Source organism: Ctenopharyngodon idella, chromosome 10, assembly GCF_019924925.1.
Source record: "Ctenopharyngodon idella isolate HZGC_01 chromosome 10, HZGC01, whole genome shotgun sequence".
Lineage (NCBI taxonomy): Eukaryota > Metazoa > Chordata > Actinopteri > Cypriniformes > Xenocyprididae > Ctenopharyngodon > Ctenopharyngodon idella.
The window spans coordinates 1548776-1570073 of NC_067229.1; the positions used below are offsets into that span (position 1 = coordinate 1548776).

At 34.8% G+C, this 21298-nt stretch overlaps 1 protein-coding gene, 1 long non-coding RNA gene and 1 pseudogene across 4 annotated transcripts; 2 read left to right on the forward strand and 1 right to left on the reverse strand.

The window, feature by feature from the left end:
• Positions 1–21298, forward strand: part of LOC127520208 (uncharacterized) — a 76589-nt pseudogene that overhangs the window by 30796 nt on the left and 24495 nt on the right.
• Positions 878–20105, reverse strand: LOC127521166 (peroxidasin homolog). Of its 3 annotated transcripts, none has more exons than XM_051910238.1 (4): positions 19977–20105; positions 18194–18508; positions 17317–17631; positions 878–1851 (listed from the first exon to the last, which is right to left on the reverse strand). In XM_051910238.1, the coding sequence occupies exons 1-4, from the start codon at positions 20041–20043 to the stop codon at positions 1817–1819; spliced, it is 732 nt and encodes a 243-aa protein (XP_051766198.1). In that variant the 5' UTR covers positions 20044–20105; the 3' UTR covers positions 878–1816. The 3 variants fall into 3 exon arrangements, with proteins under 3 accessions (XP_051766198.1, XP_051766200.1, XP_051766199.1); XM_051910240.1 differs by lacking the exon at positions 878–1851 and adding an exon at positions 6915–7508; XM_051910239.1 differs by lacking the exon at positions 878–1851 and adding an exon at positions 10951–11812.
• Positions 2946–6007, forward strand: LOC127521170 (uncharacterized). Its single transcript, XR_007932298.1, has 2 exons — positions 2946–3635; positions 3937–6007. It is a non-coding gene; the product is annotated as an uncharacterized LOC127521170 (long non-coding RNA).

Below are 21298 nucleotides of genomic sequence, written 5' to 3' on the forward strand. Positions count from 1 at the left end.
GAGAACATCCAGTTTTCTTGACGTTAGAGGAACGTTTTTATAAGGTATAATGTTCCTCAAACGTTTTTTCAACTTAATTTTGATTATAAAAATGAGCAGTTATAGGATATAACACGCATAGACAGTTTAGATATCATTAGCGGCCATCGCCCCCTCCATCATGGATGCACCAGACGTACATGTGTACAATGACAGACGACTCTGTGCACCTTCTTTATATTAGTATATATGTCAGCTCATGGAAAAGCTACTTGTGACGATCTCTGATTAGTAGTGTGCATTGTTGAATTCACTAATTTACATTCAAATTTTCTTGTTTGTAAATTACAGTTTGTTCTGTAAATGTGTTTACAGTTTTTCTGTATTTTTTACAAAATTATTCTGGCAACCACAGCTGCCAATTTTTGTTGTTGTTGTTGTTGAAAAAACTATGGAATTTTGTGTTTGTGGAAATAATAATAAACATATTTTCTATCAGTTACTGTCACAGTCATCAGCTGGTGTGTCCAGGTTGACCACTAGAGGGCACTCCTTCCCTGACCTATGGTTTTGCATGTGTTTTTAACCCTTTGCCTGCAATTTGACTACTATCCTGGATTCACCAATAAAGCTGCGCAAGTCTCAGAGCATTCGGTGACGGTTACTTTCCAAGGCAACATTTTATGTTGAAGTACCAAAACTGTATAATAAATCATTAAACATTTATTTTAAAAATTAGAAAAACAACAAAATCAAAATGACTAAATTTTAAACTAAAATGTCAATACAAAATATAAAATAATTCAAAATATGAATAACTACTATACGATTATATTATATTACGATAATATTAGTACCTAAATATGCTTAAAAATGGTCATTTATAACACTGAAACAGTTTATTTAAAACAGCTTGTGTTACATTTATTCACACTGTTATTAAAAGCAACAGTAATAGGATATATTCACAATACAAACATGCAAAAAAGAGCAAAAGTTACAATCAGATTCATATACTTTAAAAGTATTGTTCAAATTCATTTTCTCCACAAGGATTTCAAATTCTAATGAGTTCTAATGAGCCAAACAAACTAGCTCTGTGCTGGATCACAATAATACAAAGTTTGTTTTGAAGCAAAACAATTTGTATGAATTATTCACTTTGTGCAGTCATATGCACATACAGTACATTGATAACAAATCAAGTAAAAACTGACAGTACAACATGTTTAGTGCAGATATTCACATTCAGTTTGTCAATTTAATACATTTCGTAAATAATGTTGACTGTCCTGAGAACTCATGGTCGGTTTGTCTTGAAGATGTCACTGAGTGTTAACTGAGGGTTAAATGCTGCAAAACATTTGATTTATGAATTGATCAAGATATATGAATGCAAACTGTAGGTTATTGTTGAACTGAATATATAACAATTATATCAATAGAGTGAGTGAATAAGCGCCATCTAGTGGTTCATCACAATGAAGCTTCACTGCAGAAACATTCGACTCCATCTGATCTGCTGAGAGCATCTCAACCTTCAACAAACTGCTGAAAACAAACCTCTTCCATAACCATAAACCAATGCACTTATTATAATAAACATGCAAAATGATAATGTAAATATATTCCAGGTTTATAAGGTGCAACTACCAGATAATGTTCATCTAAATGTCCTAAATGAAATGTGCTTCCAGTAACAGGAAGGTAATTATTTCCATAACATGTAAAAAGTGCTTTATGATTAATAAGTGAAGTATTTCATCAGCACCAGCTTAAGTGTGTGTTTTCTAAATCACGTCAATGGGAATAAAGTTGCAGAAACACACTGATCCAGTTAAGATCCGCTCAGATCACGTGACTTTTCTCCATCTGTAAGAAAACAATATATTACAGGATGTTAAAGCGAGAGAAATTAACAGCTGTGACATTTACAGAAATCAGCACATCTGTTACCAGTCAGTGAACAAGATGTAGTCTGAAATTTTTGATTTTGATGGAAACTTGATGGAAATATTACAGCAGAAGAGCAGAAATGCTATTATATCTTATGATTTAATGGTGATGTCTGAATAAATGACTTGAATTAAGCCACATCACACATACATATAGACTACAAACACAAATCTGCACAGAGAAATCACACACAGTTTAGCATTAGCATCTGCAAACTTTCTCAGCGGAGCTGGTTCCAGAAGTAATTGTTCCATTCATTTCTCCCATAGGGATTTAAAAAAAGCATTTGTTAAAGAATTTTAAGCCATGAATCAAACCAACCAGCTATGATGATCAGAACATTACAAACTTTGTTTAGAGCAAAAACATATTGAAAATCAATTACTTCCACCCTATCCGCCCTAAATAGTATTGAATATTACTAATGTCACATACTCTTTAGGATGGATAGTATGCACATTGAGACGCAGGTCAGGTCTGTGCAGTAGTGATCCTGATGTCCTGCCTGCACTTCTGCTCCTGCAGACTCATTTGCAAGCACAGCTGTCAATCATGATGTTACACCCCATTTATATAACATTAAATAACTAGCTAAAACCAAACTCATTGGAAGAACTACAGAGATGTTGAGTATCATGAGGTGTCGGAGACCATGTGACTGATGGAAAAACAGTATGCAGATGCAGTGAGAGGATTGAAAATTTTGTTGCTTTAAATTATGATCAACAGACCAGATGTCTAGCCAGCACAGCCAAGGGAGAGCAGACACCGCCTCAGCATTTCAAGACGTTTTGTCAGACATGGCATATATGAAGCCAGTCCACACTTAAACAATCACTCATCACAAAAGAGCATGTTTTTAAGATATGCAAGAACAGAAAAGGAAAAAGTAAAACTTCTATATCTAAAGTCTATATCTTCCGATAAAGTATACATGGTGATATTTCTCTTCAGAGTTTGACCTCTAACTTTTATTTAAAGGTACGCACTATGTAACTTTTGGCCTTCAAGAAGATTGTTTTGGTTGTGCTTTGAATGCAGATGAATATGATTATCCTACTAATAAAACATTCACTACTATTCTTCGGAGATATAACCAGTTTAGATGGAAAGGATCTCAAGCTGAATAGATGAAGATGTAAATGAATCTTTACCCATTAATAGACACGGTACTTCCTAGTAATTGCGATGCTTCCTGTGGGGAAAAAAAAATGTTATGTCTAATATATGCTGTACATCCATGTTGTTTCCTTTTTCCTCTGTAAAAACAAAATGACTGAGTGTTCAAAGCAGGCCGCCGTCACCGCTAAATACCACAGCTAGGAATAATGGAATAGGACTCTGGTTCTATTTTGTGGGTTTAATTCCTAGCATTATTCCTAGCTGTGTAGTGATGAGTCAACTTGCCAAAGGGCAAACATAACATGGTGTCAGAGTGACGGTCCAAAGACCCGCCTACAGCGAAGATGATGGAGATGTATGGCATTCCAGCACCGTGGATGGATTGGAATTCGGCCCGAAGCATGGAGGCGATTCAAACAACAAGCCGAGCTGATGTTTTCGGGCCCATTGCGGGAGAAATGCGAACCAGAGAAGTGCAGTTACCTTCTTTTATGGATCGGGGACAAGGGACAGGACATATACAACACCTGGTCACTTTCCGAAGACGAAGCTAAAAAGCTACAGACATACTACGATAAGTATGCAGCTTATATTATTCCCAAATCCAACCCGATATATGCCAGATATCGCTTCCATGAGAAAATGCAGGCCAACGGCGAAACAGTTGAACATTTTATAACTGAGCTGAAGCTACTCGGCTGCCTGACTTGATTTTCTTAGAAAGTCATCCTTTTTACCTTAAAATGCTAAATACAATGTACTTCACCATAGTATTTCATGTGATGTTATAGGATCAGCAGATCTTAAACAGATTCTTAAATTTGTAATCCCACACACAGAATCATCAATGCTAACCACATTTAATACACCGTTTGGCAGGTACAGGTTCCTCCGACTACCCTTTGGGATCAATTCGGCGCAGGACAAATTCCAGAGGCGTGTGAATGAAACGTACGAAGGCCTCAAAGGTGTTGCTGCCATAGTTGATGACATCCTTGTATTCGGTAGGGACAAAGAGGAACACGACACTAACCTGAGAGCCATGCTACAACGCACGAGAGAGAGAGGACTAAAACTGAACCCCGACAAATGCCGTATTGGCGTCCAAGAGGTCACACAGCTAAATGCCCAGTGTTAAATTAACACTCAAAGTGTACATATGAGTCCATCTGGCCGGGTGTTAAAAAGTAACACTGAAGCAGTGTTAAAGTTAATGAGATAATTGATTGATGATTGAGTGATGATTGACAATCAGTAGTGACACCTGATGTTAATAAGCAGAATCACTGAAGAAACAACAAGAGAAAAAGAGAGAAACACGACAACTACAACTGACTTCCAGCCATTAAACATTATTACACTTATTATTAACCAGTTTGATTTTATTTCTGTCATACATCAACAAAAGTTCTTATTGAGAATTAACAGATGTTTAGATGTTAATGTTTTAATGAAAGTTTAGTTTGAAGTCACCATGATGGTGAAAAGCATTTCCTTTAGTTGTGTTTGTAGAGCACATTTGTAACGGCCTGAGAAACTGTGATCTGGGCTGCATTTCCCACAAGTGTTGTAAGTGAAAGTTGATCAGTTTAGGTTTATGATGCTTTGGGAAGCGCAGTCATAATGCTTGTGTTTTGATGATGACATTCTCATTGTAAAATGGCCTGATTCATTGGTGACATCCAGTATTGGTATGAGCTTTTATAATCTGAAGTTTTTTTGAATCACACACAGACATCAAGAATCAGCATATGACCCTCAACAATGGCGACAATCAAACAAAGTGCTTCATGTTGCAGTGCATGATGGGAGCCACCAATCAAAACTCATCCATGGCTCCCATCATGCATTTCTGCATGAATAAATTATGCAGCTGAATTGTCCTGTAATTTTCGTAGATTGTTCATGTTTGCTTTTATTTTTCTGTTGTTTTGTTGTGACAGTAGCTTGTTTTGTGATGTTCAGAGTTGATCTGTTTGTCAGTATTTTGTATTTATTTATTGTCACCGTTCTTGAGAATCATATGCTGATTCTTGATGTCTGTGTGTGTCTAAACAGAGAAGACTTTGTACATAATGTATTTTTCTTAAAAAAAAATAAAATAAAAAATAAAATAATTGTTCGTACTGCTGTTGGATCTCAAGCTGTAAATCACAGGACTACAATCATTAATACTAAAGCTGTACATCAAGCATACGGTCTGAGATTTAGACTCTAAATGACATCAGGCCATTGCATGATGATAATATCAGCATCAAAACATATTGTGACCAGATCATGTTTTCTCTGGCCATAACAAATGTGCTTTACAAACACAAAGCTGGAGCAGCCAGAGAAAAACTAATAAAAGGTAAAGAGTCAAGAGCCCAACTAAAGCAAACACTGACCTCTATCATGGTGACTTGAAATGAAACATTCCATAAAACATTAATTAACACCTTTTTTCTCTCTTTCCTTCAATGATTCTGCTTATTATCATCAGGTGTCACCACTGATTGTCAATCATCACTCAATCATCAATCAATTATCTCATTAATTTTAACACTGCTTCAGTGTTACTTTTTAACACCCGGCAAGATGGACTCATATGTTCACTTTGGGTGTTAATTTAACACTGATGATATACTTCAGCTTGTGAAAAAGCTACTTGTGACGATCTCTGATTCTTCATGTGGCTTCCTCTTTTACCACCTGAATTATTATGGTGGTTGTCAGTATATGTTAAAGGTACAAAACAGATTTTAGTAGTAGTGTGCATTGTTGAATTTACTAATTTACATTCAAATTTTCTTGTTTGTAAATTACAGTTTGTTCTGTAAATGTGTTTACAGTTTTTCTGTATTTTTTACAAAAGTATTCTGGCAACCACAGCTGCCAAAATTATTTTGTAAAAACTACAGTTTTTTTTTTACAGTGTGTATGTGGAAATAATAATAAACATTTTCTATCAGTTACTGTCACAGTCATCAGCTGGTGTGTCCAGGTTGACCACTAGAGGGCACTCCTTCCCTGACCGTTGCCACTTAGCCGTGAACTTCAGTCTCTATAATCCTTTGCCTGTGGACTCCTCATGAATGACTGAATTCAGCTGTTGTTCATCATTGTTCGTCTCAGCCATGTTTTGTTTTCGTTTAAACCATGTTTTTCTCTGTCGTTCTCTTTGAGGTTTTGCAAGTGTTACGCTTCTCATCTGAGCTCTCTCTCTTGTTTATGTCTCGTGTGTGGAGTTTTTCCCTTTTGCCTGAGTTTCCTGTCTGATTAGTGGTTTGGATTGTTTGCATGTGTTTTTAACCCTTTGCCTGCAATTTGACTACTATCCTGGATTCACCAATAAAGCTGCGCTTGGATCTTACACAAGTCTCAGAGCATTCGGTGACGGTTACTTTCCAAGGCAACGTTTCATGTTGAAGTACCAAAACTGTATAATAAATCATTAAACATTTATTTTAAAAATTAGAAAAACAACAAAATCAAAATGACTAAACTTTAACTAAAATGTCAATACAAAATATAATTCAAAACTAATTCAAAATATGAATAACTACTATACGATTATATTATATTATGATAACCTAAATATGCTTAAAAATGGTCATTTATAACACTGAAATTGTTTATTTAAAACAGCTTGTGTTACATTTATTCACACTGTTATTAAAAGCAACAGTAATAGGATATATTCACAATACAAACATGCAAAAAAAGAGCAAAAGTTACAATCAGATTCATATACTTTAAAAGTATTGTTCAAATTCATTTTCTCCACAAGGATTTCAAATTCTAATGAGTTCTAATGAACCAAACAAACTAGCTCTGTGCTGGATCACAATAATACAAAGTTTGTTTTGAAGCAAAAGTCAAGTCAAGTAACCTTTATTTATATAGCGCTTTTTACAATGCAGATTGTGTCAAAGCAGCTTTACATTGATAAATGGTATATAATTTTGGCTGCACAGCAACTCTTAAACAAAATGCTGTCAATGTAGGCAGATGCAAAGCACTGTTGAATATCAAATGTCAAATGTCAAGTGTCCCCAACTAAGCAAGCCAAAGGCGACGGCGGCAAGGAACCCAAACTCCAACAGGTGACATCAGGTGGCAAACAGGTGTTAAAATGGAGAGAAAAACCTTGGGAGAAACCAGGCTTAGTCGGGGTGCCAGTTCTCCTCTGGCAAACAGTGCTTTGTTACGATTCAGGTAGCTATCATAAGCCCGATAGGATCACAACATTCAAAGTATTTATTCCAGTTCAATCCATCGTATTCATCACGCCGGTATGGACGGTTTGTTGAGGAACTGTGCCACTGGCTGTCGTGTCGATGAGGCCTTCACAATGGATGATCTAGTTGACTCAATCTCTGCTGACACTTCAGGGTGCATTGTGGTCGTGTCAAGGCGCAGGTCCTCAATCTCACCTGGATACGGCCCGGATCCGGTTGACTACGGTAAACCTCGGGATAAACAGAAAGACTAATATTAGCGTAGATGCCATTCTTCTTCTGATGTAACGAGTACATCTGGTGTTATAGGAAGTGTTCCCGGTTCCGGCTGACCTAATTTATTCAGCCTAATAATCCTTTAATGGATTTGAAAAAATAAATTGGTAATGTGTTATGTGTATGCCAGGTTAAAGAGATGTGTTTTTAGTCTAGATTTAAACTGACAGAGTGTGTCTGCTTCCCGAACAATGCTAGGAAGATTGTTCCAGAGTTTAGGTGCCAAATAGGAGAAGGATCTTCCACCTGCGGTTGATTTTGATATTCTAGGTATTATCAGCTGGCCTGAATTCTGAGATCGCAATAGACGTGAAGGACTATAATGAATTAGGAGCTCGCTCAGGTACTGGGGAGCTAAACCATTTAGTGCTTTGTAAGTAATTAGCAAGATTTTAAAATATATACGATGTTTAACAGGAAGCCAATGCAGTGTTGACAGAACTGGGCTAATATGGTCATACTTCCTAGTTCTAGTAAGAACTCTAGCTGCTGCATTTTGTACGAGCTGGAGTTTGTTTAACAGGCGAGCGGAACAACCACCCAGTAGAGCGTTACAGTAATCTAGTCTTGAGGTCATGAACGCATGAACTAACTGTTCTGCATTTTTCATTGAGAGCATATGTCGTAGTTTAGATATATTTTTAAGATGGAAGAATGCGGTTTTACAGATGCTAGAAACATGGCCTTCAAATGAAAGATTGGTATCAAAGAGCACACCCAGGTTCCTAAGAGACGAAGACTTAACAGAGCAGCCATCAAGTGTTAGACAGTATTCTAGGTTATTACGTGAAGAAGTTTTTGGTCCAAAAATTTGAATCTCTGTTTTTTCTGAATTTAGTAGTAGGAAATTACTGGTCATCCAATTTTTTATATCAGCTATGCATTCCGTTAATTTTGGTCAAAACAATATGTATGAATTATTCACTTTGTGCAGTCATATGCACGTACAGTACAACATGTTTAGTGCAGATATTCTTCACATTCAGTTTGTCAATTTAATACATTTCGTAAATAATGTGGACTCCTGAGAACTTTGTCTTGAAGATGTCACTGAGTGTTAACTGAGGGTTAAATGCTGCAAAACATTTGATTTATGAATTGATCAAGATATATGAATGCAAACTGTAGGTTATTGTTGAACTAAATATATAACAATTATATCAGTAGAGTGAGTGAATAAGCGCCATCTAGTGGTTGATCACAATGAAGCTTCACTGCAGAAACATTCGACTCCATCTGATCTGCTGAGAGCATCTCAACCTTCAACAAACTGCTGAAAACAAACCTCTTCCATAACCATAAACCAATGCACTTATTATAATAAACATGCAAAATGATAATGTAAACATATTCCAGGTTTATAAGGTGCAACTACCAGATAATGTTCATCTAAATGTCCTAAATGAAATGTGCTTCCAGTAACAGGAAGGTAATTATTTCCATAACATGTAAAAAGTGCTTTATGATTAATAAGTGAAGTATTTCATCAGCACCAGCTTAAGTGTGTGTTTTCTAAATCACGTCAATGGGAATAAATTATGCAGCTGAATTGTCCTGTAATTTTCGTAGATTGTTCATGTTTGCTTTTATTTTTCTGTTGTTTTGTTGTGACAGTAGCTTGTTTTGTGATGTTCAGAGTTGATCTGTTTGTCAGTATTTTGTATTTATTTATTGTCACCGTTCTTGAGAATCATATGCTGATTCTTGATGTCTGTTTGTGTCTAAACAGAGAAGACTTCGTACATAATGTATTTTTCTTAAAAAATAAAATAAAATAAAAAATAAAATAATTGTTCGTACTGCTGTTGGATCTCAAGCTGTAAATCACAGGACTACAATCATTAATACTAAAGCTGCACATCAAGCATACAATCAGAGATTTAGACTCTAAATGACATCAGGCCATTGCATAATGATAATATCATCACCAAAACATATTGTGACCAGATCATATATTCTCTGGCCATAACAAATGTGCTTTACAAACACAAAGCTGGAGCAGCCAGAGAAAAACTAATAATAAAAGGTAAAGAGTCAAGAGCCCAACTAAAGCAAACAACCTCTTTCATGGTGACTTGAAATGAAACATTCCATAAAACATTAATTAACACCTTTTGTCTCTCTTTCCTTCAATGATTCTGCTTATTATCATCAGGTGTCACCACTGATTGTCAATCATCACTCAATCATCAATCAATTATCTCATTAACTTTAACACTGCTTCAGTGTTACTTTTTAACACCCGGCAAGATGGACTCATATGTTCACTTTGGGTGTTAATTTAACACTGATGATATACTTCAGCTCGTGGAAAAGCTACTTGTGACGATCTCTGATTCTTCATGTGGCTTTCTTTTTTACCACCTGAATTATTATGGTGGTTGTCAGTATATGTTAAAGGTACAAAACAGATTTTAGTAGTAGTGTGCATTGTTGAATTTACTAATTTACATTCAAATTTTCTTGTTTGTAAATTACAGTTTGTTCTGTAAATGTGTTTACAGTTTTTCTGTATTTTTTACAAAAGTATTCTGGCAACCACAGCTGCCAAAATTATTTTGTAAAAACTACAGATTTTTTTTTACAGTGTGTATGTGGAAATAATAATAAACATTTTCTATCAGTTACTGTCACAGTCATCAGCTGGTGTGTCCAGGTTGACCACTAGAGGGCACTCCTTCCCTGACCTTTGCCACTTAGCCGTGAACTTCAGTCTCTATAATCCTTTGCCTGTGGACTCCTCATGAATGACTGAATTCAGCTGTTGTTCATCATTGTTCGTCTCAGCCATGTTTTGTTTTCGTTTAAACCATGTTTTTCTCTGTCGTTCTCTTTGAGGTTTTGCAAGTGTTACGCTTCTCATCTGAGCTCTCTCTCTTGTTTATGTCTCGTGTGTGGAGTTTTTCCCTTTTGCCTGAGTTTCCTGTCTGATTAGTGGTTTGGATTGTTTGCATGTGTTTTTAACCCTTTGCCTGCAATTTGACTACTATCCTGGATTCACCAATAAAGCTGCGCTTGGATCTTACACAAGTCTCAGAGCATTCGGTGACGGTTACTTTCCAAGGCAACGTTTCATGTTGAAGTACCAAAACTGTATAATAAATCATTAAACATTTATTTTAAAAATTAGAAAAACATCAAAATCAAAATGACTAAACTTTAACTAAAATGTCAATACAAAATATAATTCAAAACTAATTCAAAATATGAATAACTACTATACGATTATATTATATTATGATAACCTAAATATGCTTAAAAATGGTCATTTATAACACTGAAACTGTTTATTTAAAACAGCTTGTGTTACATTTATTCACACTGTTATTAAAAGCAACAGTAACAGGATATATTCACAATACAAACATGCAAAAAAAGAGCAAAAGTTACAATCAGATTCATATACTTTAAAAGTATTGTTCAAATTAATTTTCTCTACAAGGATTTCAAATTCTAATGAGTTCTAATGAACCAAACAAACTAGCTCTGTGCTGGATCACAATAATACAAAGTTTGTTTTGAAGCAAAACAATATGTATGAATTATTCACTTTGTGCAGTCATATGCACATACAGTACATTGATAACAAATCAAGTAAAAACTGACAGTACAACATGTTTAGTGCAGATATTCACATTCAGTTTGTCAATTTAATACATTTCGTAAATAATGTTGACTCCTGAGAACTCATGGTCGGTTTGTCTTGAAGATGTCACTGAGTGTTAACTGAGGGTTAAATGCTGCAAAACATTTGATTTATGAATTGATCAAGATATATGAATGCAAACTGTAGGTTATTGTTGAACTGAATATATAACAATTATATCAATAGAGTGAGTGAATAAGCGCCATCTAGTGGTTGATCACAATGAAGCTTCACTGCAGAAACATTCGACTCCATCTGATCTGCTGAGAGCATCTCAACCTTCAACAAACTGCTGAAAACAAACCTCTTCCATAACCATAAACCAATGCACTTATTATAATAAACATGCAAAATGATAATGTAAACATATTCCAGGTTTATAAGGTGCAACTACCAGATAATGTTCATCTAAATGTCCTAAATGAAATGTGCTTCCAGTAACAGGAAGGTAATTATTTCCATAACATGTAAAAAGTGCTTTATGATTAATAAGTGAAGTATTTCATCAGCACCAGCTTAAGTGTGTGTTTTCTAAATCACGTCAATGGGAATAAAGTTGCAGAAACACATTGATCCAGTTAAGATCCGCTCAGATCACGTGACTTTTCTCCATCTGTAAGAAAACAATATATTACAGGATGTTAAAGCAAGAGAAATTAACAGCTGTGACATTTACAGAAATCAGCACATCTGTTACCAGTCAGTGAAAAAGATGTAGTCTGAAATTTTTGATTTTGATGGAAACTTGATGGAAATATTACAGCAGAAGAGCAGAAATGCTATTATATCTTATGATTTAATGGTGATGTCTGAATAAATGACTTGAATTAAGCCACATCACACATACATATAGACTACAAACACAAATCTGCACAGAGAAATCACACACAGTTCAGCGCATTAGCATCTGCAAACTTTCTCAGCGGAGCTGGTTCCAGAAGTAATTGTTCCATTCATGAATCAAACCAACCAGCTCTGATAATCATAACATTACAAACTTTGTTTAGAGCAAAGAGTTCTTTTTTTACCACTTTCTGCTCTTCTGATTGGTGGAATTTCCTGCACAGCATTCAAATAAATAAGCAGACCATTTTTCTTTTCTTTTCATTAATTATTTTGAGCATTAAAAGAGCCAATTAAAATAATTTGTTTTTGGGAGAATCTACCAATGAGGATTGAGGATGTTTATAGAAAAGTACTAAAGACATTGTTAAAATAGTCGACGTGACTGCAGTGCTTCAACCTTAATGTTTTGATGTGATGAGAATACTTTTTGTGTGCAAAAAAAAACAAAAAAACAAAATAACAACTTCATTGAACAGTTTCTTCTCTTCCCTGTGATTCTCCTATGCTGTTGACATAGTAAACACAGTGCAGTGCGTCTGTTTACGTCTGAATGCCGGCTCAGTATTGGCCAACACTGTTCACGTGTGATGCTGATGCAGGAGCCGGCCAGTAATGACACATGACTGCAGTGCGCTTATAATAAACAGTCCGCTGGTGTGGACACTAATATAATTATTATCGCATTGTTCTTGCTGTGAACGAGCCTTTAGTGTTAATCAGTGTGTCCGTCTGATCTACAATGAACACTGTAAATTTCCAGTTATAATGTTAAATTTGCAGACAAATACTACTGCTGCTCAGAATAAAAAGGAAAGGATGGCTTTTCAGTCATTTTTGTTATTTAGAATTATTTTAGAATTAAGGATTTGGTCAATTAATAAATTTTGTTATGCACTGTTAACAACTGATGTAATTTTTACAATAAATTTTACAACAATGCATTGTATTCATGTTTTAACTGTAAAAGCAAATGCATGATGGGAAATTTATGGACAGTCCTGTAATATTACTGTAACTACACTGTAGAAGCATTATTTTACAGCCACCGCATATCCAAATCCTCAGTGTTAAATTAACACTGTTGGTGTTTATGAGTCCACACTCAGAGTGTGAAAAGGGAACACTGAATCAGTGTTGAAGTTAATTAGATAATTAAGTAATTAATAAAGTGATGATTGAGCATTAGTGATGAACACCTGCTGTTAACAAGCAGAATCACTGAAGGACAGACGAACAACAAGAACAGAAAAAAAGAGAAACATAAGAACTACAACTGACTTCCAGCCACAGGCTTAGATTAAATCAACTGAAGATAGAAGAAGTCATTAAATCTATGAAGGTCTCAGCAGAGGGATGATTAAATAACTCCACAAACAGCATTACCAGCTTCACTTATTACTAACCAGACTGACTTTATTTCTGTCACACGTCTACAGAAGCTCTTATTGAGAATAAACAGAGGTTTAGATGTTTAGATATTGAAAATAAGTTCTGGCTGAAGTCACCATCACGGTGGTTAGTGCTTGCTTTAGTTAGGCAGTTTGACTCTTGACTTTTTAACATCACTTTTTTTTTTTTCTCTCTCTCTGTTTGCTATAATTGTGTTCATTATGGTAAAATGCATGATGGGAGCCATAAGATTCTGCTTGTTATCATCAGGTATCTTCAATAATCGAACTGTTTGTTTAAATTTACAAACTATCAGAGGTGGACATTCCAAGGGTCAGAAAGTAAAAGTCCTGCCATATTTTTATTCCACCCACTGAAGCAGTGTTAAAGTTAATGATATATTAACTGAGTGATGATTGACCATTGTTGAAGACACCTGATGATAACAAGCAGAATCACCAAAGGAGAAAAATCACAATTTTTAAGTCAACATCTTGGAGATCAGGGTTTGCTTTAGTTGAGCTTTTGACCCTTGACTTTTTAATATTTTAGATTTTGTTTGGCTGCTGTAACTGTGTTGTAACAGCCAGACAAGCAAAAAGAAAAGATGATCATTATTTGATCTGAATCACCAAACTCATTTAGTGCCCAATCTTTGAGTTAGATTTACATTATTGAGTCACGTAAAAATAGCAAAAAATAAAATTACTAAGACAATTACTAATTTATTCATGCAGCAATGCATGATGGGAGCCATGGATGAATTTTGATTGGTGGCACCCAGAATGCATTGCAACATGCTTTATTATTCTCAACATTGTTGAGATTCACAGGCTGATCGCTGATGTCTGTGTCTCTAAATTAAAGAGACTTTTTTTTTTTTTTGATCCAAACAACTTTTGTGAAATCCGCTGGATATTGAAAAAGCTGATCTTCTGCTGTAGAGTCACAGTGCTGCTGTAATCAATAATGTTAATCTAACTCAGAGATTGGGCTCTAAATGAGTTCAGATCAAATAATTATTATGTGAAAACATAACCAACACCCTGATCATCTTTTCTCTTTGCTTGTCTGGCTGTTAGAACTCAGTTACAAGCAGCAAACCTACAAAATCTAATATTAAAAAGTCAAGGGTCAAGAGCTCAACTAAAGCAAACCCTGATCTCTGTGATGGTGTCTTAAAAATTGTGATTTTTTCTCCTTCGGTGATTCTGCTTGTTAACATCAGGTGTCTTCAGTAATGGTCAATCATCACTCAGTTTGACAACACATACAAATAGACAAACGCGCTGCAAAGGCCCAGCGATCTCAAGCCCTTCTGTGATGATCTGAATGATGATGATGATGATGATGATGATTAGGCTACTTTTAGAATTAAATTAATAATTTAATTTGCCCCGCAATAATTTATAGCGCATCACGCATAACCGACGCGCTGTAATAAGATTAGCTAACTCCTCATTTAAAAAAAAAACAACTTGTAACACCTACATCTCTTCTCATTTTTTTCAATATATATGGGCCACAGGAGAAATATTAAGAAATAGATTAAGGTTAAATAGTGTTATCAGAACAAGTAGTTGAAGTAGAGCTCTCATCGCTGAGTTTTTACTTTCACTTTCTGCAATGAATAATTGACTGGGATTTGAGACATAAAATCAAGTAAATTATTAAAAAATATATATTATTTATTATTAATAATTTATTCATATTTTTAACGCAAAATAATACGTTTGTACTGGCGTCGGGACTGGCACAGACCACAACGAAAATGTTATAGGGAACACATTGACGTACCTGTCTGGGACCGCTGGCTGGGCTTGTTCAATGTTCACTCATGGTGTGCACCTGAAAGGTAAGTTTTTTTGTTTATACTTTTGTTTGTACTTTTGTTTATACTTAACATTCTGATCGTATGCGCATTATGAGCAGGCCTATTTGCAGCGCGTTTGTCTATTTGTATGTGTTGTAGACTTTTGCAGTGCACGTATTGTCAAACTGATTAAGATGTTTTCTTTATTTGCAATAACACATGTACTGGCATACAGTGTTGCCAGTACATAACTTTTTTTTAACTTACAGTTTGTTACTGTTAAAATACATTTTGTATTCTTATCTTACACCTTTAACCCTTTCAACCCGACAGGAACTCTGTCCACGCTACAGAGTAAAAGTAACATTGACGCTGTGTTGCACTGAGATAATTAAGTTAATATTTAAGCGATGATTGAGCATTAATGATGAACACCTGCTGTTAACAAGCAGAATCACTGAAAAGAGGAACAAGAACGGAAAAAATATGAGCAGAAACACACGAGCAGAACTACAACTGTCTTCCAGCCATTACACATTATTACACTTATTACTGACCAGTATAACTTTATTTCTACAGAAGATCTTATTGAGAATTAACAGAAGTTTAGATGTTGATGTTTTATCGAAAATGTTTGGTTTGATGTCACCATTGAGGAGATCAGTGTTTGCTTTAGTTGAACTCTTGACCCTTGACTTTTTATCCATCAGTTTTTGTTTTTTCTTTTACTGCTTAAACTATTTTTGCAAGCCACTTTTGTTATGGCAGAAACAAACCTGGAGAAAATAATCATTGAGTGCTGATAGTTATGTGTTGATGAAGACAACCATCACATTGTCTCTTGATTCACTGAATTCACGCTGTTTTATCCCTTATTAACAGACTAAAATTTTACATTATCACCACTGTGAAACTACAGCAACAATCAGCTAAAAAAGAGTTTATTTTTAAACATCATGGACAAAAAACAGCTGCAGCATTTTTTTTTTTTTTTTTTTTTTTAAGAGACACAGATATCAAAAATCAGCACATCAATCTCAACAATGGTGGCAATAAAAAAGGACCATTCAGCTGCATAATTTATTCATGCTGCAGTGCATGCTGGGAGTTTTGAACTATACTGGCATCCAGCATGCGTTGCGACTTTAAACTTTTGAATGTCACTATTGTTGAGATTCATATTCTGATTGTTGATGTCTCTGCTGTCCAAGTTATGCAGGAGCTCAAAATATTTTATGTATTATAGGACTTATTTTTCTCTCAAATAACTGTTTATTGTAATGTTCCTGGTTCTTACACTGTTGAATCACAGACATAATACATATAAACACAAAATATCTATTAAATCAAAGACTAGACACAGAGAGAGATCAGTGAATTAGACAAGTTCAAGATGATTATAGCATCATCACAACAGCCAAAACACCTGATCAACTTCATGTTGACTTTTTCCTGCCATAACAAATGTGTTTTATAAACACTCAGTTACAGCAGCCAGAGAAAACTAATGTAAAAGAGTCAAGAGCTCAACTAAAGCAGACACTGGTCACCACGATGTTGACTGCAAACTTCAATAAATTTTTATTTTTAATAAAACATCAACATCCAAATCTGTTAATTCTCAACAAGAACGTCTGTACATGTATGAAAGAAATAATGTCAAACTAGTTTGTGAACTGGTTTCACACTCAGTGTGACTGAAGTCAGTTGTAGTTCTTGTGTTTCTGCTTGTCTCTTCTCTTCTTTCTGACAAAATGACAAATATTACCCAGAATGCATTGTTTTCTACAGTAAATTACTGTTTTAATGGAAAATGGTTTGTTACTGTCAGAATTTGGCTGTTTTTTTACAGCAAGGTCTAACAGTGTACTTTATTGTATTAAAAAAAAACAGTATATTACCTGTTTATTACTTATGTAAATTTTCCAGCAATTAGTTGCCAGGAATTTACTGTAAAATTACAATAAATTTTTAACATTGTGTTAAATAGCCTAATACTCTAATATTTTAAATCAAGTCAATAAAAAGTGAACGGGTTAACTGAATTTCCAGTGATCAATGACACTCACCAGTGACACAAACACAGAAGCTCCTGGTGATGTTGAATCTGCTGCTGCTGATCTGTAGTTGATAAAGTCCAGAGTCTGTGGATCTGGTGTTTTTGATGGTCAGAGATCCGGTCTGGGTCACGTTCAGTCTGTATCTGACTGATCTCACACCATCATCACCCTGTTCTTCTGTAAAGATCTTACTCTGATTTCCGGTGATCTGAGCGATGGGTCTGCCACTAAAACTCCATATCATCACATCATTTGAGTCGTTTATCACACCAGGACCTATAGTGACAGATTCTCCCTCCTTCACTGACACTGGAGCAGGAACACCTGAAACACAAACCAACAGCTGCTGGATGATCTTTTGGGGGAAAATAAACTCCATAACAGGAGTTAACTGAGACAATAGTTGTGCATATTAAATGGATCCTGAGACATTCATTAGAAACAAAATTAACTTTAAAACAGCTAAATATCAAGATAATAGTGGACATGTCTTTTCTTTCAAATAGACCTGTACATGTACATATATAGTACAGTGCATTACTACACTGAAATATATCTTTCTGCTTTATAATATCCCAAGATAAGGCAATGTAACAATCACTTGCAGTCATTAAATGAGATAAACTCACAAACTATTATGAGATCTTTACACATTTACATCAAATCTTCTACTACCCCAGTGAACTTAAAACTATGAGTATGAAATAACAGATGTATTTAAAAAGATAAAAAAAAGGTATGAACAGAAAAAAACTAACTCTTAAAAGTGAACGGATCTCCAATAGAAAAAAAAAACCAGGTAATGAGGAAATCAGCTCTGGGTTTCATGGGCATTTACATGCTGATATGATTTAAACATAACCTGCTTTTAAACATAATGACTCACCAAAAACGGTAACATAGAAGATTGTTTCATTCTCGCTTTTTTTGATGATCACTGCTTTATAAACTCCAGAGTGTGTGTTTCTGATGTTCATGATGGTCAGAGATCCAGTCTGATGATCCAGCTTCAGTCTGTGTTTGAATCTCTCATTACCTTTATCTGTACAGATATCACTGAGACTTCCATTGATGTGTGCGATGAGAGTGTCATTAAAATACCATTTAATCTTTTCTTGTTGGTTTGTTTTAACACCAGTCTTTAGAGTGACTGAATCTCCCTCCATCACAGACACTGACACTGAACCAACAGCAGACACACCTGAAGAAAGAGTGAACAGTTCATTATAAATCATGCCTGTAGATTGGGAGTATGTGTTATTTAAAGGAAAATATAATTAATTTTTCAGAATATTTTCAAAAAAATTTTTGTTTGTTTTTTTGTTAAGTATTAAGCAAATAGTTTTGTCAGACTGGAGACATTTTATCGCACATGTGGGGCATAATAAGTGTAATTTCTGTTAAAAATCTAATAACATGAAAACTGGGCATTTTTCATACTGGGTTTATAATTTATGTCATTGTCACTAAAACTATGAAAACTATTCTGGACACATTTAACTTTTGTTTCACAGAAAAAATTTAGTCCCTAAGGGGGTGTTTTACCCCTCTCTACCCTAAAATAAAATCAAGTAATAATGAACAAGTAAATAAACAGATATATGAGCTGGTCAATCAGCAGGACATGATTTCTCTTTTCTCGGCTGATGGCCAGTATACAGTTATTAACAGTAAAAATGATGACACTTCGGATGGAAAAGGTCGTCCTCTGTGTTATATGAACTGTTAAAATACTCTTCAATGCAGTGTAAAGTGTTTAATGATTTAAATCAGTTCGTGGTCACACCCTCGTGCTAACGGTACAGCCCATGGTGCTGTACAAAAAAAAGGAAAAATAGAAAATCAGTTAAATTTCATTTATTCAAACAATTGATTCTGAAGCCAAGATTTAGCTAAATTTGAAGAAAGTAGAGAAATTGTCATATATTCATTGATGATATAACCAGGGGTAAAAAAAAATAAAAAACATACTTCTGGTTTTAATTTTCTGCTGTTGCATTTACATTGTAAGGTCTGGAAACTGAATTGTGAAGCGTTACATGGACCATAATTATGATGTAAGTATTTCATAATTTTGACTTTTTATGCATATGTTTTTGTGGTGGAAATGGGCTTTCATACTTAAGGATAAATTACTTAACTTTTGATTCATTTGCTTTGCACTGACAACAACCTGACATAAATTTACTACAAAAAAAATATTTATATATTACTTATTAATTTTTTAATAAAGCACCTTTTAATAGAAAATATTGACCTCTTTTAAAAATTTTATTATTTTCAAAATAAAAGTACAATAAAAAGTTTGTTAGTTGTCTTGTTTCTTGAGCAGCAAATCATCATATTAGAATGATTTCTGAAGGATCATGTGACACTGAAGACTGGAGTAATGATGCTGAAAATTCAGCTTTGATCACAAGAATAAATTATATTTTCAAATATTTTCAAATAGAAAACAGTTATTTTGAATTGTAATAATATTTCACAATATCACTGTTTTTACTGAATTTTTAATTAAATAAATGCAGCCTTGGTGAGCAGACGAAAATTCTTTTAAAAACATTAAAAATCTTACCGTTTCCAAACTTTTGACTGGTAGTGTATATATATTGAATATATATATATATTCAATTATTTGTTTTCAACCTGAAGAGAAATAAATGTCTTACCGTGCAAGAATGCAGTAACTGCAAACAAACTAAGGAAAAACTTCTTTGTCTCCATGTTTCCTCTCATATCTGCTTTAGTACTGTGAATGAATGGAGCTGTATTTCTAGATGACTCATATGTTACGTATCGGGGGGTGTGTCGCTGTCAGAGACCACATGATCATTTAAGATGCCAAACACCTCCCCTTGAAAGTAGACTAGAGTATGTGGTGAACGTGACTCAACCATAACACAAATAAATGAATATTAAACTGAATCATCGGTAAGTCTTTTTGCATCATCAGTCAGCACAGCCGAGGAACAGTTTCCACAGCTCTGCTTTTACAGCATCATAGGAATGGCTTCATATGAAGCTGGTCCACACTTGGTTAAGTGACTCATCATGAATGACACTACAAAGCCGTCTCATTTACGATTCCACTTCTGATGCTGTTGTCTGTTACAAGGGCCCTTACACTGTCCAGAAGTTAATCGTTATGGCTTTGTAGTCTGTTAAAAACATCTTATTGTGTTGATTGTTGGGACATGAATCTTTGAAACATTCTCTTTTATTTTGTGATCCTGCATTGTGCCTTGTGATTTGAAGTTTTATTTTCCCACCATCTGAATAGAGCATTTGGTTAAGTGACTCATCATGAATGACCTTTGAATACTTACATGCTGTAACAGTATGACAGTATGCAGATGCAGTGAGAGGAGTGAAAATTTGACTCTACTGTTGTTTTAAATTATGATCATCAGACCAAATGTCTAGCCAGCACAGCCAAGGGAGAGCAGACACCGCCTCAGCATTTCAAGACGTTTTGTCAGACATGGCATATATGAAGCCAGTCCACACTTAAAATATCACTCATCACAAAAGAGCATGTTTTTAAGATATGCAAGAACAGCAAAGGAAAAAGTAAAACTTCTATATCTAAAGTCTATATCTTCCAATAAAGTATACATGGTGATATTTCTCTTCAGAGTTTGACCTCTAACTTTTATTTAAAGGTACGCACTATGTAACTTTTGGCCCTCAAGAAGATTCACTCTTAGAAAGGATATGTTAAAACTGACTCAAACTGTGTTAAATTCTTGAGTTTAGGGACAACGCTTGTTGTGTTAATTCTTACACATTCATTGAGTCAATGATTTTAACACAGTGAATGTGTCAGGAAGGTTAACCAGAGGTGTAGTCAAGACCAGACCCTCCAAGACCAAGACCATTCAAGAGGGAAGTTAATGAGATAATTAAGTCATTAATCAAGCACTAGTGATGAACACCTGCTGTTAACAAGCAGAATCATTGAAGGAAAGAGGAAAACAACAACAAAATAAAA